This window comes from Podarcis pityusensis (assembly GCF_964106645.2).
Source record: "Podarcis pityusensis genome assembly, chromosome: 11".
Classification (NCBI taxonomy): domain Eukaryota; kingdom Metazoa; phylum Chordata; class Lepidosauria; order Squamata; family Lacertidae; genus Podarcis; species Podarcis pityusensis.
Window position 1 is genome coordinate 42,411,529 of NC_138036.1, and position 26,969 is coordinate 42,438,497.

The 26,969-nt window shown below is 44.5% G+C and overlaps 1 protein-coding gene across 2 annotated transcripts in view; it reads left to right on the forward strand.

Moving 5' to 3' along the window:
- Positions 1-157: 157 nt before the first annotated feature.
- The window catches only part of CAMK4 (calcium/calmodulin dependent protein kinase IV), a 90,661-nt gene continuing 63,849 nt past the window's right edge, over positions 158-26,969 (forward strand). For both annotated transcript variants that reach the window (XM_080972917.1, XM_080972918.1), the window contains exons 1-2: positions 158-317; positions 3,571-3,835. In XM_080972917.1, the coding sequence (XP_080829043.1) occupies positions 3,615-3,835 (221 nt within the window). In that variant the 5' untranslated portion in view covers positions 158-317; positions 3,571-3,614. The remainder of the gene's footprint in view (positions 318-3,570; positions 3,836-26,969) is intronic.

Genomic DNA, 26,969 nt, shown 5'->3' on the forward strand with positions numbered 1-26,969 from the left:
TACAGTGAACTATAATGTTACGAGTGCTGGGTTTTTTTATTTATTTATAGAGCATGCAGTTTGCTAATGCATTGCAGTCATTGGCGACTGTTTGATATTTCTTTATCTCTGTTCTCACAAAATAACCACGTGTCACAAAATCAAGTAGCATGTCACCTAGCAACAGGAAGTGCAGTGCAGGAGCCAAGAAAAGTTCCAGGCTGGGCAGCAAGAAACAGCAAGCGGGGCATCAAGGAGGAGGCATGCATGCGTAAACTGGGTGTCTTAAGAGAACAAAGGCCTCACAATCCAACAACACCGATGAAAACAACACCGTGGTGAGTATAGCAGGAATTTTTTAACAAGTGATGGGTGAGCTTTCCCAGGCATGCTTAAAATTAGGACTTGGTTTAGACCGAGCCCAAATTAGCTCATTTTAAGAGCAAGTCCATTTGGAACTCTCTTAAGCCACCCCCTTCTCATCCTCCCCACAAACCTATGCTACTGACAGTGAAAAATGAAGATTTGCAGTAGCAGCATTGACTAAGACCTAGGACAGGTATGAGAAACCTGTGGCCCTCCAGATATTGTTGGATTCCAACCATCAGCCCCAAGCCAATGTTTCTGGGGTGATAGAATTTGTAATCAAACAGCATTGGGAGAGCTGCGGGTTCCCCATCCCTTACCCTGGAATGTTGGAGGAACAGTGGATTGGACACCAGGATCCATGAGAATTATAATTTCCCAGGGCTTATTGCCCCTTTGTAAGGTCTTGGTGCTCAAATGCTGCTGAAGCGATGGAGGAAAGCCACAGCTGCATCCTGTACCATTCTTGCTGCCTTCACCAGGTACCTTTCAGCAGGAAAGAAAGGGAGTTGGCTCCGGCAGCAGGGATGGAACGGATCACAGCTAAGCAATTTGGCCTTTGGGCTGAAAAATGTCCCACATGGCACATGTAATGCCCTGATCAAAGTTACTACTAGACCAGCAGCAGAACTACACACATTTGGCATACATGATTGCAGTTAATGCCTTTTGGTAATGTCAGATACAATCTTCACTGACTATAGAGAGACCTTGAAAATCTGTTCAAATCCTTAAAAAGCAAGGAAGCCTCTGTGGTGTGGCCAGCAAACCTGTAATATTTAAACCTGCACCACCTTATTCTATTTCCCCCCACCCCCCAGATTTTTACACTATAATTTCAATAGTTCATAATTGTGGATATCAATCTACAGATAATTTCTGAGTACAGCAGTTCCATGCCACCAATAGAATGCATCACTTCTCAGGTGTTTGACATCATGTTTTACCTTTTTATTTCCAACCTACCTTACTCCAAAAGTCACCTGGGCTAGTTTTTGCATTACACTCTTCTTCACTTAAATTTCATTGTTTCTAATGCTTACTGGCAATGCATTAATTTATGTAAGAACCCTATATATGGTTTCAATGTTTTAATTGTACACCTAAACATGTCAAAGTGTACTTACCTTCCAAGTATTTTCAGCATGCAGCTTTCTACATAGAACCATCAGGTCGGCTGCTGTGCAAACAAATAGATTGACACATGTCTAGTATCAGAAATGGCAACATTAAGAAACCAAAGGAAGATAATTTTGGTCTCCCGGGATATTCCACTGTTCTCCAACGAAGTGATTTCAAAGGTGACTGCAGCATGAAATTGCTGAACTGGAACTCATCAGGAAATATTGAATATATCAAGTTCATTATCTTGAACTAAGATAATGGTTTCCAGTCCCACCAGAGGTGTCAATTCATCCATCAATCCAAGGGATGACAGTCTCACCAGTCCCTGCTCTCATGCATGGTCACTTTGCATGCATTTTACTCAAAATTGCCATATCCTGTATTATTTACATTTCATTGCCCTTAGACCCCACTGTTTCCATCCCTTCTTCTCTACACGTGTGTAGACATGTATATGCACATACATGTATTAGAGGTGACGTGAGTTCAACAGCTAAGGAGTGAAACAACTGGTAATTCATTATAAGCATGGTCAGACTGTGTGCACATAATCCACAAGGCACAGTAAATGAGTGCAGTGGCTGGTTATTATGCACATGAGCCATTCGGCTCACATCACCCCGATATATGTTCTCCAATGGAGGATAACACTCCTTGCATGTGAAGCAGACTCTAGCATAGGAAAGCTTTGCCTTAAAAAAAGTAGGATGAATATGACAGGACAAATGCACATTTGCAAATATGTGCATCACATCACATGGCACACTCCTTAGGGAGCTGTGATGGGTTGCGTGGAAGTTTTGTGGGCAACCTGGGTTGGCCTTTGCCTAGTGTGTGAAACTGCCCGTGCTGAACCTAGTAAAAGCATGTGATACTCGACCAATGGGGTTGGTTGATACTTAGGTCTAGAACCCCAACTCTTCCTCTTGTATCATATGAGCCAACTCCTAGGGGCAGAGATCCCTTCGCCTCCCTCTCAATAAAATATTGGGGGGGGGGCTGCCCCCCATGTTTATGGGCATCGCCATTCAAAAGCGGTGTGACTGTGTGAGTTTGCTGGATCTTGTGATCGATTATGCAGGGCGGAGCTTCATTGACATCCCCCCCCCCCCAATATTTCGTTCAAGTTGGCACCCCTGTTTCGAATCCAAAGGAAACCGCCTTTTGCGCGGGACTGATGGCTTTGCAACCTGACCCTCGTAGAGAAAGGAGGACGAGGGTAGCGAGGGGTCTCTCTCTCTAATTTGCTTCCATTGCTGAAGCGCACCAGAGTGGAGCGGAGTGTGGAGCGCGAGCCGCCTCCTTCCACCGGGGCGAGGAAGGCATTAGGGCCCTGCGGGAAAGCGCCCCACACGGGGTCCCTCTGCCCGGCTTGTCTGGGTCTCGCATACACACTCCGCCCGCCCGCCCGCGCGCGCAGAGAGTGGCTGGCTGGCAGGCAGGGCAGCGGCTGCGCTGAGCCGAGCCCGGGACGGCTGCCAGCCGCTGCTGCCTTCGTGTGTTGCGATGGCAGCAGCAGCAGCGGCGGCGGCGGTAGCGGCAACCCCCTCATTCGACGAAAGGAACCTCTGAAGCCCGCCCGGCTCCCTCCACCATCCGTCCACTTGGCACACACGCGCGCGCGCATTCACTCGTACACGCAGAGATAGAGAGAGAGAGAGAGGCGCGCGCGCCCTCTCGCCTTCCCTCACGTTACGCGCTGCGCCCAACCTCAACTTGCCCTCCTCGTCAGGCAGCTGCCAACAAGACGGGAAGGGTGGGCTTCTGCTCGGCCAGAGCCGCTTCTCTTCGGGGCGACGCCCCCCCCTCCACACACACACACACACACACTTTCGGTGTGTCCGGGCGCGCGCGCGCTAGAGGTGGCGCGCGCGCGCTCCTCCCGCAACCTCCTCCCCAGCTCCCTTTCCGTTCCGCCAGTCTCCGAGCGCCTCTGTTGCTGCTGCGCCCGCCTCGAAGTTTGGCCGGCAGCTCCGGCTCCTCAGGCAGCCGCCGCCGGCAGCGCCAGCAAGCAGCGCCGCTCTCTCGGAGCCGCCGCCGCCGCCGCCGAGCCCGCCTCTCTCGCTTAGCCGCCGCTTTGTTCCTCTCGCTCCCCCTCAGCCCCTGAAGAGCCGGACGCCCGCGCCGTTGCCGCGCGCCGCAGCATGCTGAAAGTCACCATGCCCTCGTCGTCGTCGTCGTCGTCGTCGCCCTCCTCCGCCCCCACCTCGTCCACCGCCGCCCCCGCCGCCTCTGCCCCGACCTCGGGCCGGGCCGGGGGCGCCCCTGCCGCCGCCGGCCCCACCGTCGTCCCGGACTACTGGATCGACGGCTCCAACAGAGACACCTTGGCCGACTATTACGACCTGGAGTCGGAGCTGGGACGGTGAGGAGGCGCGAGATTTGCGTGGGCGCCGCCGGGGAAGAGGAGGTGGCGGGGCGTGAGGGGAGGAAAGCCGTGCAGGGCTCTCGGGAGGGCAACATCCTGGGTGCTGCTGGCGCGTCAGGGTGGCGGTGGCGGCGGTCCCCTTATCACTAGGCAGGGTGGCGCTGGGGTGCCCCGGCTGAGGGAGGCGTTCCTGGACAAAGCGGGGCGGGGGGCGGCCAAGGGAGGGGAGGAGGAGCTGGTGGTGCAGCAGCAGCAGCCGGGGGGCTTGTCGCCAGGCGAGGCAATGCAGGGGGCGCAGCAGGGCCAGCGAAGTCCTGCGCGGTGCAAGGGATTGTGGGGGTGCGCGGAGCGGTCCAGGCAGAGCGAGAGAGAGATCGTGGTTCCGCAGAGAGGAGACATTCCTAGACAGCCGTGTGGGCGGCCAGCAGTCTCGCTTTAGAGCGAGGATGGGGCGGGGAAAGACGGCCAGGTGGCGCTGGCGACTGGAGAGTTAGGACCCCAGGAGCCAACTCCTAGGGGCCGAGGATCCTTTCGATCCTCCCAATAAATAAGGGGTCCGCGGGGCCCCCTCCCAAGTTGATGAGCATTGCTATTCAAATAGTATGTGTCTTGTGATCAGTTATGCAGGGTGGGGCTTATCTCTCCCCCCCCCCCATTTTTTTAATGGCACACCCCTGGTTAGGACACCCCTGGCCAGGAAGGAGAAAGCGGTGTGGCAGTTTCAGGGCTTGATCCCGGAAGGCAGAGGGGTACCCCGTCCCTCTGCGGGAGAAGTGGCAAGTTGGAGTGGAGAGAGTGGCCACTTATGGAAGAGGGGCAACTGCTTGGCGTCTTTCTCGTGCTGGTATTGGGGAGCAGGGGTCAGACTGGGGCGAGTGTGCTGGGTTGGTGCCTCAGCGCTTCAGCTCAGCAGCCACACACCGCCAAAGAGTTCTTCCTCTTCCCCACAAGTCTCCCCTCCTTCCTTCCCTCCCGCCCACCAACCCTCTTATATTGAGGGAAGAAAGCTGTAAACGGATCGAGCTGTTGCCCCTTGTTTCACATGTGTAGGAGGCAGTATTGAAAGATGCGCCATCTGTAGCGCTCTAATAGGAGATGGAAAATATCTCTCTCTCTTTTTTTTAACCCACATACAGATTTGGGTAATCAGCATCGTTATTTTATCCATGTTAAACTTATTGTTATCATATGGAGGCAAGTGACACCGAAAATGGAATTTAAATACTAGTTTGGATTTGTGGTTCTGTCAGTAGGTGTTAGAGAGTGGGAATGAATCATTTAAAGCAGTTGAAAGGAAGAATAATAAAGTGATTCCCTGGTTCAAAGAAATGAACAGCCTAGCACTAATTATCTGGGAAGAGGCTAAGCTTGCAGCGTCGTCTTCTGAAACATGAAGAAATGTTTTGCAAATACCATCTCAAGAGCATTATTATTCTGGATAATTATTTAATGGTAACAGCTGTTGCATACTTATGACTTGACAGAACATTTGTGTTTGCGTGGATAAAGCGTTTCCAAAAATTCTGTGTTCCTCGTGAATTGAGGGGGTGTGTGTGTCAACCTGCAATCTAAATGGGATGGTAGAAAGGTAGAAACCCACAGGGTTTTCTTTTGGAAAACAGTATTCGTTTTAAATAGAAAGATTCAAGTTTAATTTTTTTACAGGCAAAAAATGTTTAGAACATTTATCTAACCTTCTCCATCTCATCTGAAAGTAGCTGCCTCCTGAAGCAGTATTTTATTTAATTGTGGAGAGTTTGTGAAAACACCAACCTTTGGTTTAGCTGGTGGGCCAGTATTTTAGTTGGCTAATGGTGGGGCGATAAGTGAGTGCAGCAGCTTCCCACTCAGAACTATGAGGAAGACGGTGCTGTCATGTGACATCCCTTTCCACACACATTGATACAAGTGTAAAAGGAGTTTTCAGCGCCTTGTCTGTAAAGGCCAAATATGGTGGGGTAAGAACATCAGGGAAGTCAATGAAGGGAAAAAGAAAAAATATCAATTAATAGCCTGTTCCAGTGCTGAATAATCCAGGGGTCGCTTTAGTAATATGCAACTGGAAATCTCAGCTGAAAACATTTATGTATTTTACTATTAAAATATTTTAAAACTACCCGCCATCTTTTCAGACCCCAGGGTGGTATACAATCGGCATTGTTATAATACAGCTGTATGCCATTGGTACCTGACACTTCACAATCATCACGAAATCAAGTCGCCAAAACTCCATTAACCCTGTGTATGTTTACTCAGAAATAAGTTCCACTGTGTGCGGTGAAACTTACTTCCTGATAAGTTTATACAGTCATACCTCGGGTTACAGACGCTTCGGGTTGCGCGTTTTTGGGTTGCGCACTGCGTTTTTGGGTTGCGCACCGCGCCGAACCCGGAAGTACCGGAATAGGTTACTTCTGGGTTTTGGCACCCGCGCATGCACAGAAGCACTAAATCGAATCACAACGTGCGCAGAAGCGGTGCCGCGGGTTGCGAACGCTGCGGGTTGTGAATGTGCCTCCTGCACAGATCACATTCACAACCTGAGCATTCACTGTATAGGATTTCAGCTTAAGTCATTCATACAATTTCTAACTTTCTTATTCAATATGGGATGAAGAGCAAAGACCCTCCAGTGAGTTGCCATTTGACAAACTGCACCTATATCCATAGCTGTCAACTTACAGATTTGAAAATAAGGGACCAGTAGCCTCAAAAATAAGGGATCAGCAGCCAAAATAAGGGATTTTAGTCAACCAGCAGCCAAATGAAGCCTCAAGCAGTGGTTCCCACAGCGCAGCAACCCGACAAAGGGGATGCAGCAGGGAAAACCACTGTCACCTCTCCGCTGGGAAGCGCTGAGCAAAGGCGAGTCCCCAGGCAACGCGGCCGATTTGATTGGCACAAGGCATGCAAGCTCCACCCCCCAGTCATTCTTAGACTCCTTATTGGGTGAGCAACGCAGCCAAGCAACACAGTTGGAGCCTCCCTCCTCCCTGGCCGGCAGGGAGGGAGGGAGAGGAGCTGCTTCCTTTGAAACCTGGGAAATTTAAGGGACATCATCAATAAGGGACAGCAACGGGACACAGCGCTGGGATAAGGGACTGTCCCACCAAATAAGGGATGCTTGACAGCTATGCCTATATCCCATTCCATCCGTACTCCTGAAACGTGTCTCATGGCATCTCAGTGCTATGAAGCACTGCCTTCCTCTTTTTGCTGCAGAATTAGATTGTAATGAAAGTAGCACTATGATGGCTGCCTGGCATCTGCAGAGACAGGGAAGTAGGAGCAATGGCAGAAGCAGAGCTGGGAGAACAGAAGTCACTGGGTAGGAGCCAGTGGAGTTGAACTAGGTAGAAAAAGCCTGGATGAGCAGAGTGGTGGGGGGGAATAGGTAAGCATCCACTAGACTTTGTTAAAGCATAAAGTCAATCATATCTAAATACAAAACCACGTCATGGGGCAATTCCCATTCTCAGTGGCTTATATTGACAGATGCCTTTTTATAACCTATTTTAGAAGTGCATGAAATAGTTACATTATGATATTGGGACTATGTGTAGGTTAAAATACACTTTAAGCATCCCTTCTTATGTGGGAGAGAGGACATACCTGCAAACATGCATCATTTTATTTAAAACCATGCTCTAGGAGGCTTACAAGATAAAAAAAAACAATTCAAACACAACAAAAGTAGTCGTAAACAATAAATAAAACATCAAAAAAGCACACAGCCAAACTGAACACTTTCCACATGAATCATAATAAAGATACAAAATAAACTCACAAATTTAATATCAATAGCAGCAATAAAATCCTCTAAACAATACCCCCAACCTGAATCTGTTCAGCAGCCTCAGCGTTTGTAGCTGGAGTCAGTCACAGTCCCACCCTCCCAGGCCAGGATTCACAGCCAAGATGGAGAACAAGAGCAGAAACACACTTTGACTCCATATAAACTGTTAAAAACATGGAATAAAATAAATTTAAGACCAGATATTTGGTCGTATCTGTATTAAAGTCTTGTAATATGGGAAACTCATTATAAATTGTTGCTATGGTAGTATCTAACACCAGATAGACTTAATAAAATCTATTCCAACATACAGTTTGAATGTTGAAAGTTTTCTGGCACCAGTGTGCACTAACCTCATTTGTGGCAGAAGTTTAAGAAGGCATATGATTTTTGGAGGCAAATAATATGTACCATGAAATAAGTGATGTGTATTGCACTGGGACTTAGTCCAATGTTGCTTTTGCTTAAATACATTTTCCCACTGTCTGGGTGATAATGAAAGTTCTAACTCTTTATTCCAATCATCCCTTACTGTCTGTGTATTGAACTTTTGTATTGTTAATATATATCTATAAAAAGCAATTGCTGGCTTTTTTTTTTGAATGAGTTGTCCAATTGCTCCAATATCTCAGGTATCTTGGAAGCTGAAAGGGCTGATGGACCAAACACACTTGGTTAGGAGATGTTGTAATTTAAGATATTGCCATTGGGCTGCATCTGATAGATGATATATTTGTCTTAAAATAGCAAAAGTATAAAATTCATCTTCCCCATCTATCAGTTGGTCCAATGTCAAAACACCTGCTTTCATCCAATTTTTCCATATCACCATCTTTTTTTGCAATTCCTAGTGTGAGGTTTCCCAACAGAGTAAGTTTAGCATGTGAAAATGAGTCAAATTTGTTTTTATTAGCCAATATATTCCATGTTAATTTTTTTCCAGAGTCACTTGAGACTTCAAATTTTTCAATCCTAGTATTGTCCAACCAACCAAAGGTGCTATGTACATATATTGTAGGGTTGTCCGCATCAGAAAATTAGGGCCAACAGTGGGATTCCAATATTTAGTACTTGACTGTATGTAAGCTTAGTGATATAATTCCAAATTTGGGATTCCAAAACCGCCTTCTTTAATTTGTAGCTGCATTCTCTGCAAGGATATTCTTGGTGTTGCTGAGCCCTAAAGGCATTTCCTAAACAATGAGTTTATCTTTTGAAAATATGATTCAGATATAAAAACTAGAAGTCCTTTCAGGATATAAATGAATCTGGGAATAATATTAATTTCGAGAGCATTCACTCTTCCCCAAAGGAAATTTGTTTTTGTAAATAATGAATTCCCCCCCCCCTTCTTGTTGTGTAATTATCTTAATCATTCTCTTAAAATAATAATAAAAAATAAAAAATGCCTACGTATGAAAATATAAAAGTGTTTTATATCAAGGAAAGTGCTTATAAAACAGTTCTACTCTTTCTCCCTATAAACAATCTGACAGTAAAAATTTTGTGCCATACTAAATCTGAACTGGCACAGTTACTTGACTTATTCATTCCAGAAGGTATTAAACTTTCATGGGTGAAGTTTCAAAGCTCTATAGCTCATATTTTAATGTTTTACATGGATTCATAATTTAGTCATATATATCTGTAATATGGTGTTAATATTTAAAGCACACAGAGTTCTGGGAATAGTGGTGAAGACATTAGAGTGTACGTCTATCTTACACAGTTATGATGGAGTTATTTCTTGCTAGCAAAATCTCCTTTTGCAAAACACTTTAGCAATATATTCTAGAAACGCCAGATACATAAAAAGTTCTGATTTATTTTGCTTTGGAGCTTATTGTTAAGCCAGTCATATCAGTTGAACAATCCCAAGCAAGGTTTTGTTGAAATGTAAGTTGTTTTATACATGAGAATGCAATTTGCTTCTAAAGAAACCTACATTTCTGGAATGCCCATTTGTTTTTCCTTCTGTTTTTCCCCCTCCCATTTTAACCCTACTGACTGAGAGTGAGTGTTGTATTTGAGTCCTGTTTCCTGTGGATTTTTGGGTGGTTACTATGAGAATAGGGTTCTGGCCTGATGCAGCTATTCTCATGATCTTAGTAGAAGCTCAAGTATGGTTTATTATTGGTGTCACCAGTTGTGTTTGAAGGACCAAAATGCTATCCCGCCCCCCCCCCCAAACTCTGGTCACAAAACATGACCATCAACACATCAATGCTGCACACATCAGATCACAAAGTAGCAAAATAGGCAATAACAACAACATTGTGTTCTCCTGTAAGAATATTTGCCTGAAAACAAATTTTAAAAAGCTGCAATTGACTCAGGAAGTAATTTAGAAATCTTATTCACATGTAAGGATGCATAACGTTTACCTGGGATGAAGTGAGGATTACCTCTGACATGTACAAGATTGCACTATAATTCACTTTCATCCTACCATTGTGATCTCTGATGCCCCAGAAAGATAAGAGCATATGTGAGAGAGTGAAAGAGATAATGAGAACTTTCCCAGGATCTCAGCCAGGCAAAAGCTTTCATTTACTAGATATTCAGCTGAAGTTAAGCTAGAAGGTATGTGAGTTATCTGGGTAGCTTTTGTTCTCTTTCATGGATAAAGGCAAGATATAATAGATTGGGTGGCGCTGTGGGTTAAACCACAGAGCCTAGGACTTGCTGATCAGAAGGTCGGCAGTTCGAATCCCCGCGATGAGGTGAGCTCCCATTGCTCGGTCCCTGCTCCTGCCAACCTAGCAGTTCGAAAGCACGTCAAAGTGCAAGTAGATAAATAGGTACCGCTCTGGTGGGAAGGTAAAAGGCGCTTCCGTGTGCTGCTCTGGTTCGCCAGAAGCGGCTTAGTCATGCTGGCCACATGACCCGGAAGCTGTACGCTGGCTCCCTCGGCCAGTAAAGCAAGATGAGCGCCGCAACCCCAGAGTCGGCCACGACTGGACCTAATGGTCAGGGGTCCCTTTAGCTTTACCTAGAGTAGGTATAGCAAATGTGCCTGCCCCATGTTGTTGCGGTCCAACTCCCATCAACCCAAGCCAGTATGGACAATGGCCAGGGATGATGGGAGTTGTAGTCCCACAACAACTGGCGCTATGTTGTGGAATCCCTTCCCTGCTGAATTATGAGAGGCTCCCGTTAGTACTGGCATTCTGCCAGCTCTCAAAGACACCCTTCTTTGGACAAGCATTCCCCTGAACTTGGAACTTCCTGATCTAATTGCTTTCATTGATTTTTAAACTGTTTTGCTTTTTAAGAGGCTTGTTTTGTTGTATATGTTATTTATGCATATTTTTAATGTTCTGCTGAACTGATAATAATAGCCAAACACAAGTTGACTTGTTTCTCTTGTATCTTCCTCAGCCAGCTATGCCCATGCGTGCTATCCCCTATTTGGGGTAGTCTAACATCACAGCACAATGAAAATATCAGATTCTATCTGTCTGACATTAAACCAGAAGTAACTGCAAAAGTGGCTGAGTTTTTATCAATAGTATCTCTTAAGAGTTGTGAATGGCACTATTTAGCGGGAAGAAACTCCAATGAAAACCCTCGTTATTACATATTTTTACATGGCTGTTTATTTGTATATATTTTAAAAATTTATACATGGATGTTTTATGATGGCCTATATTTGTAATGCCTAATAAAGGTTTGGTGTAGTAAGTAAGTAAGTATAATTATAGGACAAGTCTGGTTTGTTCTTTTTCATGGCAATGGAAGTGTCTCAGATATGTTTCCCCGCCCCCTTATAGCTTAATTTGGAATTTAAACTCTTTTGCTTGACAATAGCCAGTCACTAGAATATAAAAGATATATAGACAACCTGGCTGGATAGGTAATTACTGTTCATTTTTCAGGACTAGCCTTCTGACAAATTGAGACCTTTTCTATTATTATTTTTTTGCAAACAATTATCCATGACCCTATATTACAGCACCCTTTGCATACATCCGTGTTTGGGGAAAACACAAAGCTTTAATAATTCATAATTTGAGAGCAGCAACACAATGCAATATAGTGTTTTGTTCAGGAGCAATAATCTTTTTCTACACAATTCCTGTGCTAACCAGCTCCCTGTATTGCAGTGTCTCATTTCATTCTTTCATCTCATGCCCACACAGATGCATGCACTTGACCTGATTCATTACACGTGTGCTAAAAACAAAGGCAACTTGGCATCAGCTTGTGCGTGGTTATTTGGCTTGAATGAGTTCATACAAGTTAAGTGAAGCTTGTATACTTGGAAGTCTTGTCATAATGCTTACTATACATGTAGCAAATATTGTGTGAATTAGCCTCAAGTGCAGCAGAATGAGGCGGGGGGAGAGAATTGTATCAAGTCTGGAGGTAGGGGGTGCCAAATACAGTTTTTAATGATCTCAAATGTTAAAAAAGAACCACATGAGAAGGCTGGGTTACAATATCTAATATATAGCCTACCACTTTAGGATTCCATAACTTTATTCTGCTACTTGTGTAGATCCAGCCTCAGTCTTGTCTTAAAATAATAATAATAATAATAATAATAATAATAATAATAATAATAATTTTTATTTATATCCCGCCCTCCCCAGCCGAAGCCGGGCTCAGGGCAGCTAACAACAATAAAACAGTACAACAGTACAACACAACACAACACTCTAAAATCATTCATTATAAAATTAATTCAAATCAAACCAATGACAACCATTGGGCCAGAGCTCCGTGAAGATTGCCGAAGGAGGGAGTCAGGCTGTGCCCTGGCCAAAGGCCTGGTGGAACAGCTCTGTCTTGCAGGCCCTGCAGAAAGCTGTCAAGTCCCGCAGGGCCCTAGTCTCTTGTGACAGAGCGTTCCAATAGCAATGGACAGTAGTCTACAGTTTAGGAAAACCACGGTGCTTCTGCAGTTGATTATGAAATGGCAAAGAGCTGCTTTCAAATGGCACATGTAAATCATCTTTCAAACACTCATTCTTTTGGATCATGGCCAAAGCTAACACCATCCACTTCAAAGAAGGTCTCTACCTTTTTCTAGACATAATTCAGATTCTCAAGATTAGAAGTTTTTCCTGTAAACTAGGATACCTCCGGTGCCATCATTGCAGCAATTCAACAACTAATTAATTTCCTTTTAGTTATCAGGTATTCATTCCCTTTCGTGTGTTACCTCTGAGTATCTGGGTCTCTAATCTGGGTTTCTAAAAATGAAGCCGCACTGAACAGTTTGAAAAAAGTATTAGAAGGAAAATGGAAGGCGAAGTACAATTGTTCCAAGACACCATTGGTATATCAGAGGCGGTTCTCTCACTTCCATGTGAGTTACTGCCTGTTTTTCTGCTGAGTTCAAGTTAGATATCTTCCATGCATATCTTTCACTACCTTGGTGGGTGTCATAGTTAAAAATTTCCTGATTTTTCCTACCCATGGTGCACAGTACAGCTATCAAAGAAATAATTTGAATGGCCATAAGATAAGAATAGCTGTAGTCATTGTCGCTGTTTTATCATACTGTGCTTCCAGCTTGTACAAGATCTCCAGTACCTCTTGAAGGAGACTGTGAAACTGGGCCAGTGCTATCTGGGGAACCATAAATCTTGCAATATATTAAAAAGTGAATGAACAAGCCCTTAGAGGTTGATCAGCATGAAATGCAATGCTAAATGGATGTTAATGGGCTATTCTTAACTCTTATTAGATTGAGCAACAATCTGCAGTGCAACAATTTAGTCTTTATGGTGCCACAAGACTCTTATTTGCTCAGCCTGAATGTGCATTGTCTACCTTTGTGCATATGGTTCACAACTTTGCTACCTGCTGAGAAAACCTTTCTTTTGAAGTGGAGAGGAACCATAGAAGTTGAGCATATGCTGTACATGCAGTAGGGTCCTGTTTGCACATCACCCCCAATCTCTGAGCAGTGTGAGATTCCAGGGGGTTCCAGGTGCTTTACACAGGGTTCCTGCTCTCTTTTGGAAATGAGGCACAGTGGAGACTGTGGTGTATTTATGACTTATGGTTTATGCCTTGTGTGCCTCTTTTTGACAACTCCTGGCCACTAAGCTGGTGCCAAACGTATTGTTCTGCTCTCCTTTGGAGTGCATCAGCGAGGTCTTGTCATCTGGGATCTCCATACAAGCTGCTCAGACTTGTGCCCCAGGGAAGTCATTTTGGTGCTGCTAACACAGTGGTTTGACTTTACCACTGGAGGAGGTGCACTCCATTGTCTCTCGAGACAGATGGATGCCAACGACAGCAACACACATATATAACCTGAGCCTATAGTGTAGTTCATAGCATTGGCCCCCCAAGAGGGACTTGTTTCTCCCATAGCCACAGCCTTGGATTCAGACAGACATCAACCATTGCTCTCAAACATCTCTCTGACTCTCCTGCTTGCTGCTTTGCTTATCCCAGTCACATAACTCCCAACTCTAAAACCCCTCTTCCAACTCTGCCTTTGTCTTCAAAAACTAACCATGAGTTGAGAGGGTGGGTGCTGTCTGGCACAGAACCCCTCCTAACCTCACCCCAGGTGACTTCCTCATCAGGAAACTGACCTGGCTTATGTTTCAACATTTGCTGAATCCAGGGGTTCAGTGTGTGGCACCCAGAAACTCATGACACGGGGGAGACTGGCACCCACAAACTCAGTCCAAAATTCAGTCCCTCCCCTCCCCAATTAAAAGTATTAGGTAACAAAAAGACAGGAAAGACTCAAATGAACGTACCATACTGTCTATAAGACGCCCCCATGTATAAGACGCCCCTATTTTGGGGGACTCAGATTTAAGAAAATGGCCTCGGCACTATCCGTGTATAAGACGCCCCCTTATTTTTGACATTATTTATTAGGGGGGTGAAACCTAGTCTTATACACAGAAAAATACACTACTTTCAGTCATTATTTTATTTGTTTAAATATTTATAGACCACACTTTCATATGAAATATTGCAAGGTAGTATACTACCTAAAAATTCAATACTACAGTAAACATAATAAAAATGTCAAACACACCAGTAAAAGCTGTATAGCAAAACAAAACTAAGCAAAACCCTCAGGTTTGAACTGCCAGTCTGAATAATACAGTTTTTAAAAGACGTCTGAAAGAGAGCGGGGATGACTCTTGCCAAACCTCTGTTGGCAAGGAGCTCCACAGAGCAGTGCTTGTCAGTCCCTGGTAAAGGCCAACCAAACTTCAGGAGTATGTGGGACTGCTGAAAATGCCCCATTGGAAGACCTCAGCAACACAGGTGAGGCATAAGAAGTCAGGTGGTCCTTAGACAATACTAGGCTGGGCTAGATGAACATGTAGCATAAGGCAGCTTCTTCTGAGCTGACTTCCCCTCTGAATCCTTGCAGTGAATGATAAAGCATCATTGACTCAAAGCACATATGTTATTGAAGAGTCCTGCTGAAGTTCTAAGGTTCTAAAAATTACCCAAGGAAACCCACATTCTAGCAAAATGCTCTCCACCAGATGTCCAGCTCTACAATTAATGCACTTCATTTTTCTTACGCACATGCTCATTTATAAAGCACGAACCTTCAGCCCAGCTTTCCATAGGAAAGAGGTATTTCTTAACAGCAGCTGTAGCTAGAAAGGATGCTACCAAATCTTCTTCTGCTCCGTTGATCAAGGAGAAAGCCACATGCTATCAAAGGCTGCGTAGATGATGCAGACACCAAGTGATCCTGTGGCTTCTGACTGTGCCCACTCATTAAAGCCGGTGTCTGGGCTCTCTGAAAGGGAAACTCCTATGTGAGCAATGTTAAGGAATTGCTCATGTGGAAGGAAGCCCTTTCAAACGGGATGGCAACCTGAAAACGCAGGTGTTTTGTCGGAAGGATTTTAGTTCAAGTGCAGTGAAATCTTTGAGAGTTCCCCCCCCAACACCCCCTTCCCCATGGAATGGCAGTCTTCATTCCCAAATTGGGGGTGGGGTGGGGGCTGTGAAGGCAAGTGTGCATAGCTATTAGTATTGTGAAAGAAAGCTACATAAGCAAAAGGTAAATGTAGCACGATTTGTCCCAGTTGTGGGGAATAAAATCTTGGAATGTTTGAATATTTAAATATTGAAGAAGTTGGGTATGTGCAATCTGGAGAGGAGATGATTAAGAGGTGATATGATGACCATTTTCAAATACAGTCATACCTTGGAAGCTGAACGGAATCTGTTCTGGAAGCCAGTTTAACTTTCAAAATGTTCGGAAACCAAAGCATGACTTCTGATTGGCTACAGGAAGCTGTGGAAGCCCAGTCTGACATTCAGGTTCCAAAGAACGTTCTCAAACCGGAACACTCACTTCCGGGTTTGCGGCGTTCGGAAGCCAAAACGTCCGAGTACTAAGGCGTTTGGGATCCAAGGTACGACTGTATTTGAAGAACTGTCACATAGACATTGGAACACATTTGCTTTCTGCTGCCCCAGTGGGTTGACATATAACTCAACACTCTTACCCAACTCTTGAACTCAGCACACTTACCCCCAAAATACTTTTTTGGTGATACACACGTAGCCACCTTATGATACACAGCAATATTTTGTTGCAAGTGATATTGTAACAATATAATTGTGAAATGTCTAAAGAATCTAGGCCTGATGCAGTGCGTATAAATAGACAGACCTTGTCCATTGGGCTTGCATTCTAATTAGGCAAAACTAAAACTATAAGTATAACTAAGAGACTGAAAACTGGAGGAGGAACAGATGAACAGAAATAATTAGGCATAAGCTAGCTGACATAAAGATTTTTTTTTCCATTAAGGAATGATAAGGAACATTTAAATAAATGTTAAGAGACTAATTAAGTGAGTAAATTAGCTGGTAAATAGATTAGAGAAAGGAAGAAGCATGAAGTGGGGGGAAGGATACAGTATTTAGCAAAGTGAAACTAAAAATAAAAGTTAAGTCAGAACTAGAGAATGAAAGTGAATACATGATCATTATATAAAAAAGGGTAGGTAATGGAATGCAAAACACAAACAAAAAGCTTAAGGTGCGCATAAGGAAAAAGCAACTAAAAGAGCATAACAATTACCGTATTTTTCGGACCATAGGACGCACTTTTTCCCCTCCAAAAATGAAGGGGAAATGTGTGTGCGTCCTATGGAGCGAATGCAGACTCCTCGGCTTCAGCGATAGCAATGCGAAGCCTCCGAAGCCTGCGCTCCGGAGGCTTCGCGTTGCTTCCGCTGAAGCCAGGAGAGTCTGCTCTTTGAGGCTGGCGGTGGGGGAAAGCAGCGCTTCCCCCATCGCCAGCCCCAGAGGATGGGGGGCAGCGAGAAGGCGCGCGACGCCTTGCCGCTACCCTCCAACCCGGCTTCGAGGCTGGCGGTGGGGAAAGCAGCGCTTCCCCCATCGCCAGCCCCAGAGGATGGGGGGCAGCGGGAAGGCGCGCGACGCCTTGCCGCTACCCTCCAACCCGGCTTCGAGGCTGGCGGTGGGGAAAGCAGCGCTTCCCCCATCGCCAGCCCCAGAGGATGGGGGGCAGCGAGAAGGCGCGCGACGCCTTGCCGCTACCCTCCAACCCGGCTTCGAGGCTGGCGGTGGGGAAAGCAGCGCTTCCCCCATCGCCAGCCCCAGAGGATGGGGGGCAGCGAGAAGGCGCGCGACGCCTTGCCGCTACCCTCCAACCCGGCTTCGAGGCTGGCGGTGGGGAAAGCAGCGCTTCCCCCATCGCCAGCCCCAGAGGATGGGGGGCAGCGGGAAGGCGCGCGACGCCTTGCCGCTACCCTCCAACCCGGCTTCGAGGCTGGCGGTGGGGAAAGCAGCGCTTCCCCCATCGCCAGCCCCAGAGGATGGGGGGCAGCGAGAAGGCGCGCGACGCCTTGCCGCTACCCTCCAACCCGGCTTCGAGGCTGGCGGTGGGGAAAGCAGCGCTTCCCCCATCGCCAGCCCCAGAGGATGGGGGGCAGCGGGAAGGCGCGCGACGCCTTGCCGCTACCCTCCAACCCGGCTTCGAGGCTGGCGGTGGGGAAAGCAGCGCTTCCCCCATCGCCAGCCCCAGAGGATGGGGGGCAGCGGGAAGGCGCGCGACGCCCTCCCGCTACTCTCCAACCCTCCTTTGGGCTTTTGCGGGAGATGGGGGAATTCCCCCACCTCCCGCAAAAGCAGGCAAAAGCCGCGCGCTCTTTAAAGGGGCTCCGCGGCTTTTCTAGGAGGTGGGGGAATTCCCCCACCTCCTAGAAAAGCCCGCAGGAGCCGCACACCCTTTAAAGAGCAAGCGGCTCTTGGGGGCTTTTCCCCAAGGAGGGAGAAGGGACTGACTGGCCGAGTCAGTCCCTTCTCCCTCCTTTGGGCTTTTGCGGGAGATGGGGGAATTCCCCCACCTCCCGCAAAAGCCCGCAAAAGCCTCGTGCTCTTTAAAGGGGCTCCGCGGCTTCTGCTGGCTTTTCTACGAGGGGGGGAATTCCCCCACCTCCTAGAAAAGCCTGCAGGAGCCGCACACCCTTTAAAGAGCGCGCCGCTCTTGGGGGCTTTTCCCCGAGGAGGGAGAAGGGACTGACTGGCCGTTTCAGTCCCTTCTCCCTCCTGGTCGAAAACCCGCAGGAGTCGCGCGGGGCTCCTGTGGGCTTTTGCGGGAGGTGGGGGAATTCCGCCACCTCCCGCAAAAGCAGGGAGAAGGTCTTGGAGTAGCGGACAGGCTGCGTGCAGCCTGTCCGCTGCTCCCAGAGCTGCGGGGGGGGGGGGAAATAATATTTTTTTCCCTTGATTTCCCCCCCTGAAAACTAGGTGCGTCCTATGGGCCGGTGCGTCCTATAGTCCGAAAAATACGGTATCCAATCAGGATAAAATAAGAGAATGAGCCAAAGTGTGGGCAGAATAAACAGAAAGAAAAGAGCAAATGTTAGCAATATTTGACAAGTGAACACAGTGAAAGTTAGGAAATGATGAAATCTGAGAAGAAAATATAACAAAATAAGACCAAGTTCTCTTGGTTGAAGAAAAGAAAAGAAGAGAAAAGGGGAGGTAGACTTCGGAAATACAGCCAAAACTAGAAAAAATAGAAATGAACAGACAGTGGAAAAGGAATGCAAACAAGGAGCAGGGGTGAGTGGGGGATACCGCTAGATTCAAAGCATGGCGTGCAAAAGTGAATAAAAGACAGGAAAGTTTAAAAGAATCAAGAAGAGCAAGAAAATATTGAAGTGACAAACATGAGACTGGTTGACGTGGATGTTTTTGTTTTTCAAGAATGGATTTTCCTTTTCCCATATAATATGAAACTAGGAAAATAAGTTAGGTTTCCAAAGTTATTCATAAGACTTAATGACAGTTCGGTCTTACTGTTTTATTGCACTCATGGTTTGGTGTGATTAAAAAACGTATGCACTTCTTGTATCTGTGAGGATGAAGGGCAGCCTAAAAGCATTCTTATTAAATGAATAAGTGAAATAAAAATGCGTCTAAACCATTGTACTATGTGACCTAAAAATTATCACAATAAACAGTAGAAAACATAGGAAAATGCCATATGCTGAGAAGGACCATTGGTCTGTTCTAGCTCATTATTGCGTACACTGATTGGCAACAGCTGCCCAGGGTTTCATGAAGGAGTCTTTTCCGACTGGGGATTGAACTAGGAACCTTCTGCATGCAAGGCAGATGTTCTGTCTTTGAGCTATGGGCCTTCCTACCATGCACTTTGACTTGCAAAGGGAGTCTTCATCTGTTGCTCTGCCTCAGTCAGCAAAATAAATTGGGCAAACGTAATAGTACGAAAACTTAGGCGGACATTTGTGCACCATAAGGTCCTACTGAACCAAATGAGTCTTCAAGAGATGCTGAAAGCTTATCACCATGCCAGTGGTAAATTATGGGAGAGGACATTCCACATACCCCCGCAGAATAGGCCATTTGGTTGCTGAATTTCAGGTTTCCCTATGTTGTGGGACAACCAGAATTCAGCGCATCAGCCGTTGAACTTAGCACATGGACAGATTCATGCTGGAGGAATGCTCCTTCAAAAATGCAGGTGTCAAGTTGTTTAGGGCTTTGTAAGTCATTACCGGTGTACCTTGAGTATACTTGAAGGACGTTACATGTACTGAAATCAGAAGGTTCAAGACACCAACCACATCTAAAATATGGCACAATTCAAGAACCCAGTTAAATGAATTGATTCTATGGTATGAAGTTGATTTATGATGAACTATGGCAAGTCTCTGTCAGTACCTATCTACTAAGAAGTCAATCCCAATTGGACTTCCAGGTAAGTCTGTATAAGATTGCAAATGCAGCCTATTTTTCCTGCGTTATTTAAGATTTTGTATGTATTTGATACCTGATATTCTGTAAACTCATTTTAAAATGTTTCTCCTTTCCCCCTATCTTTTATATTTAACTTATAACTAAAATAAGAGAGAGAGAATAGTGGATGTGTCTAACATGGTGTACTTTTTCAAGGCACATTCCAATAACCCTTGTAGCACACTATGGTCCGTGAGACTATCTCTACTGTGCGATCTTTGTAAGATTCCCTGGGGCATCTCAATGGCCATGTGAGATATTTAGTGCTGGCTCACATTATCCTTTTTTGTGTGGTCCAGCATGATACTTAGAATCATAGAGTTGGAAGGGACCACAAGGGTCATCTTGTCCAACCCCCTGCAATGCAGGAATCTTTTGCCCAACATGGGCAACCCTCAAACCCATGACCCTGAGATTAAGAATCTCATGCTCTACCGACTGGCCTATCCCACTTCTTCTAGTGTCTTTTTGTTTTAACTTCTGTTTCTATGTGTGTTTCCAAAAAACTGAAAATACGCTTTTGTCAGCATCCTCTTTTATGCTGGTGAGTTAAACGGGTATCTCTTGTAATTGCTACTGTTGGTATTATTATTATTTATATATAACATGCTATATTTAAATCAGAACAAACCCTTCTGTGCCCAGCATTGCAACTGTTAGGTAGACCATATGTTAATAAGAACATTTCATTGTAAGTAAACAGTTTATTGCACTTGAAAATAACCAGGCAGGCTCAAAAAGACTTTCACCAACAGCACAGGCTTGTATGATGTGTAGAAATTATTATCACCACTCAATGACATTTATTTTATGTATATATATTTTTAAATAACTGACACAATGGCCACATTCACACATAAAGCTAAGCCAAGTTGTGTGGTTTGTTTAACCCATAATGTGCCCAACCACACAGCTCAAATGCTCTTATTTTGCTCTTTCTTTTGTCTATCAAGGAGCAACAAACCATGAGCCTTGACGTAGTGTGATGTCCAAACCATTGCACTTTGTTTTTTATTAATCACTGCCCATCTCAAAACCACACGTCATTAAAAATATAGTAGTGCAAACAGCATTTATACCAATGGAGACTGCAAAACTCTTCCATCCTTCTAAAAAAATGTCAGAGTTTCTGTGGTCTGAGAGAAGATAGAAGAACCACAGAGGAAATTCAGAAAGGCTGTAATTGCATGATGGTGTTGTATGGATGTCTTGCAAAAAGTGAGTGAACAAACCACAGCAATTTCTCGGTGAGCTTCTATTGTGGAAGCGCCGTTTCAGCCTTGAAAGAAATGTGTACTAAGAAAACGATATTATACTAATGGATGGCTTTGATTTCTGAATATGCACAAGCCTCACGTGAAAAGAGAGCCAACTGCAATTTTCAGTAGTGCTTATCGGTGCTTTTGCTGATTTTAAAGTTCTGCCGTGTGCTTCTGCTTTTATTTTTCTAAGATGAAAGATAAATTGGTAAGAATTGCTATTTAAACACAAGCATTTTTAAATAGGCGGTGAAGTTAGAGGACCTGCAGGTGTGTGGTGCAGAAAGCAGATAAATTCTTTAAAATAGTTTCATGGAGGTGGTTTTGAGTAGGCTGGGTAGCAATAAAGGTCTAGGAATTGTATACTGTGAAGTGTAGCAGTATTTATTTACCTGTCATTCAAAACCCTCATCCTTCTGCTATACTTAGAAACATGCCCATGTAGCCCACTGGTGGGCGTGCCCACATCTTTCTTTTAATAAAGAATGACTACATAAGGTGTTTGAACTTTTAAATCTTCTCATTCCTGAGATAATCTTCAAAACACATCACCAATGCAGATTACATAAACCTAGTACAGGAGCCTTGCAGTACTGTTTAGGGCTCATGAGATGGTGGGAACAGGGAGGTTATAGGATGGGGTAGGTAAGAGAATATATTTTTTCCTCTTTCCCACTAGCCTTGAAACCTTCGCCAGCCAAGCAGGTGTTTATGAAGTGATGCTAACTGGTGGGATAGATATGTCAGTTTGCATTTCTTAGTGCAGAAAATACACATCCGATATGTAGAGATCTTTCCTATTCTAATTAATTCAAGAGGGTTCTGGAAGCTTCTCTTGGTGAAAGAAACAAGCAGAAGGTTCATGGTGTTTGGGTTATTCCTTCAGAGAAGCTGAGTACAACTGGCTTAAAGTGGTTCTCTTATCTCTTTCTGTCAAGGTCATGCCGACTATACATGTAGGACCAGAAGAAGCCTGCGTTTCAGTTTCTTTTTCTATCTCTTTTCCTTCTGGTATGGTGTTCTGTACATAGTATGCTTAGTGTTAAGGTTTGGACTTATTATAAGTTATTGTAAGATTAAGTTAAGTCTGCCGCAACTGGATTTCTTTTGGACAGTGCCAATTGTGAATGTATTGGATTTGTGAGCATTTGCCTTCAGTAGCAGTAAAGCTCTGCTGGATGAAATATACCAATTGCCTCTGGTGTATTTTTTGGGAATCCTGCAACGCATTTAAGTTGTTACTCTCCTACTATACGTTGGAATCTGCTCTGGATCAACACTGAGTAGAATTTCAATGACAAGATAAGCACCAGGGCAACAGTTCCTGATAAAGTAGAGGCTAGGTGATGAAATGTAAAAGTTTAAGCCACCTAGCTCTCCACAACATCACCTGCCAATTTAATTTGAGGAAGATGAACTGACTAGGAGTATATTCACATTACCATGGACTATGCTTTCAGTGCACTCGCACATGACATTAGCCACAATCCATATTGATTCTCCCATTTCTTGACCAACACTGCTTCAATCCAACTAGAAAACTGGATTTGAAGTTAGAGGTAATGTGAACATATCTTAACAGCCGCTGTGCATGTGCAGATGAGCACCCATGCACAGTGGTGAAGCTGCATGCTCTGGCACTGGGGGGCAGAGAGCAGGCGGGGGCATGGCTGCTGCACGTCCCGGGGCTATGGTGCGCATCCTGGGGCGTGGCACGTCACCCCGTGGGGTGTGGCATGCATCTGGGGGCGTGGCTCCCAGCATGGTGGGGGCGTGTGCGGTGCCTGTCCGGGGGCAGCTGCGATGGTACCCCCCTCCCCGATGGTGCCGGGGGCGGTGTGCTCTCCCCATTCCTCCGCCAGTGGCCATGCACAGATGACAGCTTCATGAATAGAACTTCTAAGGGGGTTGCATGATTGGGAAACCCAAAGCATCCTGTGCATCATGTGAAGGCCTCCTCACCCCTTATCTGATGTGAGCACCGTGCAAATGGGGTTCAAAATATGGGGGTGACCATGCCACATTTTAAGCTGCTAACGTGAACAAATGCTAAGCAGGAGTTAAACTCATCCCAAGTTATGCAAGAACCTTTTATCTTCAAGTCGAGATGTGACCATTTTAAAGTTTAAAAAGGTTTCTGTTCCTGAAGTGTATTTACATCAATACAGTGGTACCACGGGTTACATACACTTCAGGTTACATACGCTTCAGGTTACAGACTCCGCTAACCCAGAAATAGTACCTTGGGTTAAGAACTTTGCTTCAGGATGAGAACAGAAATCGTGCTCCGGCGGCGCGGCGGCAGCGGGAGGCCCCATTAGCTAAAGTGGTGCTTCAGGTTAAGAACAGTTTCAGGTTAAGAACGGAACTCTGGAATGAATTAAGTACTTAACCCGAGGTACCAGTGTAGTACTTTAGAACTTGAGCTCCAAAAAGAAGAATAAGGAAAGGGAAAAAAGACCATCTGTCCCAGTATTACAACACCACCCCTTGTAAAACCTGGCAATAATTCTTGGCAAAGGGATATTGTTTAAATATTTGATTTTCCAGGAGGAATAACAAGCATTAGGGAACATTCAGAACTGTGGAAGGAACAGTGGTTTGTAGCAGGTAGCCTCTCGGTTTTGCCATTTAGCATTTTAGTTTCTGGTTTGATTAATTATTTACTCATTTGTTTTATCTCTATGGCACTTCATATTCATGCGAATCCCCAAAGGGTTTACAACCAATCAGAAGCAACAGCAATAAACACACACACAAAATCACAATTACAATGCCTGGGCCAATTAAAGCTGACCAAACAAGTCATATACTGTAATACTAATAAAGTGATGCAATGGGAATTTATGCCTGTAAACATGACATGGTGAGAATTTCATTGAACATGCACGTGGCACAGAGACTAAAATTTAATATGCAAGGAAATCCATTTTGATCATGAAACACAAGCAGAAAGGGGTACCAGGAAATCACATGCATTAAATAAAGGCCATGGTAACCATCTGTTCATAATAATTGAATTGCTACTGAATATAAACTAAAAAGGAAGGGAAGAAATTGAGTATAATAGACAGCATTTCCAGTTTTCCATCAGAAATACAAACAGAATCTTCTCCAGATTTAATCCTTTTGTCTTTTATGTCTAAAGAGTATAAATCATTTTTTGTGCATATTTTTTATTAAATTTTCTGTTTTACAATTTAGAATATTCATTTAAACAACCTTAAAATGTCAATAACTTTCATTCTTCTCTTTCCATGGTTCATTTTGCATATATAAATCCCTGCATATTTTACATAAACTAAACCATTCAGTAATCCATTATTGCATCCATCAAAACTTGTTTACACTGTTGAATTTATCTTAATGCTTCCAACGTTAAGAATATAAGTCATTTTTCTTCCTCAAAGATTTTGCTTAAGACCAAGAACAAAAGCTGAGAAGAAGATACACTTCTTGACAGAAAGTCGCCTGATGTAATCCCAGACTATTTGTATTAAAGTGGATTTTAGTGGAACGTTTAAATGTTACAAAACAAAATAAAGATATTTATTTAAAAAATAATGCTAATAATGTTATAATGTTGGAAGGCTATGTGAGTTTACTCACCTAACCTTTCTATACTTCTTACAGTATAGTTATTAAGATTCTAACATACAAATTAGGGATGAACCCTAAAACCCACAAAACATCATTGATGTGACACCACAATGAGATATGCGCAATTCTTACCACATGGCTAATTGTGGTCACTAACAGGCATAGTCCTATGCAAACTTACCTAAGATTGAATTCCACATAATTAAATGGAACTGGCTTCTGAGTAGACACACATAGGATTTTGCTGCAAACTGATATGTCAAAAGTTGACCCATATAATATCACTAATTACCTTAAATCTCAGCTCTTTGAGTCATAGTAAGATTCATAACCTCACTTTTCAAAGTAATATATGAATTGCACACTGGAATCAATAGATGAAGCATGCGTGAGTTCTTGAAAATTATAATCTAGGTCATGGTACTATGAGCACAACTCTGCCCTCACTTTAGCATATTTTGAAATGCTTGGGGTCAAAAGTCTGTGGCGGGTGGTGGTGGGGGAACTAGAGTGCTTTAATATTTGATTGAGTTAAATAAGTACGGGCACTGCTCCACTGCAGCACTTTGCACTAATGTAGCTCTGGCAAAAAGATGGACAGTTAAACAAGCCATATTTATTGGCTGCTGACTCTATTTGAAGCTTCGGAGGAATATACAGTGATACCTTGGGTTAAGAACTTAATTTGTTCTGGAGGTCTGTTTTTAACCTGAAACTGTATTTAACCTGAAGCACAACCTGAAGCACCACCGGAGCACGATTTCTGTTCTCATCCTGAAGCAAAGTTCTTAACCCGAGGTACTATTTCTGGGTTAGTGGAGTCTGTAACCTGAAGCATCTGTAACCTGAAGTGTATGCAACCCGAGGTACCACTGTACAGGAAAGAGAGCATGACAGTGGTACCTCAGGTTAAGTACTTAATTCGTTCCGGAGGTCCGTACTTAACCTGAAACTGTTCTTAACCTGAAGCACCACTTTAGCTAATGGGGCCTCCTGCTGCCGCTGCGCCGCCAGAGCACGATTTCTGTTCTCATCCTGAAGCAAAGTTCTTAACCTGAAGCACCATTTCTGGGTTAGCGGAGTCTGTAACCTGAAGCGTATGTAACCTGAAGTGTATGTAACCCGAGGTACCACTGTAGTATCTTGATATGTGAATCTATGAGGAAGCTACTGATTACCCTTGCATGCTGATATGTGTGTGGGGGTGTTAAAAAAAAGAATAGCAGCAGGCGTGCAGAGTTCTGCCCCCCCCCATTGGGGGTGCCCCACACATATGTGTGATACCTGACACGGCGAGTGCTTGACATTACACGGCATGAAGGGGCCCGATGGGGCCCTTTGCTCCCTGCAAAAGCCCCCCCCCGGAATGTCCTCCCCCTAGAGGCACAACTGGCTACAACACTTTTGTAATTTGGTGCCATGTGAAACCTCTTATGTTCACCTCGGCCTTTTAGAGCTAATTGGGAGTTTTGACACTGCTAGGAGTTTGGTTTGTGGCTCCTTGTGTGCTTTTAAGAACATGTGGGATTTTATCTGCTTTTATAAATGGTGCTAAATTCAGTTTTATTGCAACACTGTTCTACTGTTTTATGGTATTGCGACCTGCTGTGGAATCATACGGTGAAAGGTGAGCTAGAAATTGCCTTACGAGTATATTGAATATTATTTACTAGCAGTAAATATTACTATTATTAATAATTAAATATTATTTTTAAAATATATATAAATAATTTATGGGACAAGCGTTTGACACCTAAAAAGCGGCTGTGTGTGTGTGTGTGTGTATAATGCAGAACATGCTAATTATCTCTTGTTTTATCTCCCCCGTTACTGAAAGTCTATACAACAATAGCTTTCCTAACCTTTCTATGGCATTCAAAGCAAAATTATTAACTTTGACCATCCCTCCCTCTCTTGGGCTATTCCTTTCCATGTGCAGATGCATCATACCTGCCATTCACACCTGCTTGCCCACTGAGAGCAATCAAACAATACAAGCCAGCAGCTGTTTTATGACCCAGATAAATCAGATGGAGACACACCGCTGTTCTGTGTCAAAGTAACCTTTTCGGATGTTGTCTTCCAACTTTTTCCTCTATGGAGACTGCTTCCATATGGCAAGGTCACTTCGCTCCCCCCTCCCCGCCCCCGCATGTGGCCTTCTCCATATGCCCAGGTTACTTATGAAAAAGCTGGTGGGCAGTCAATGGCGAAAGCTTTCTTT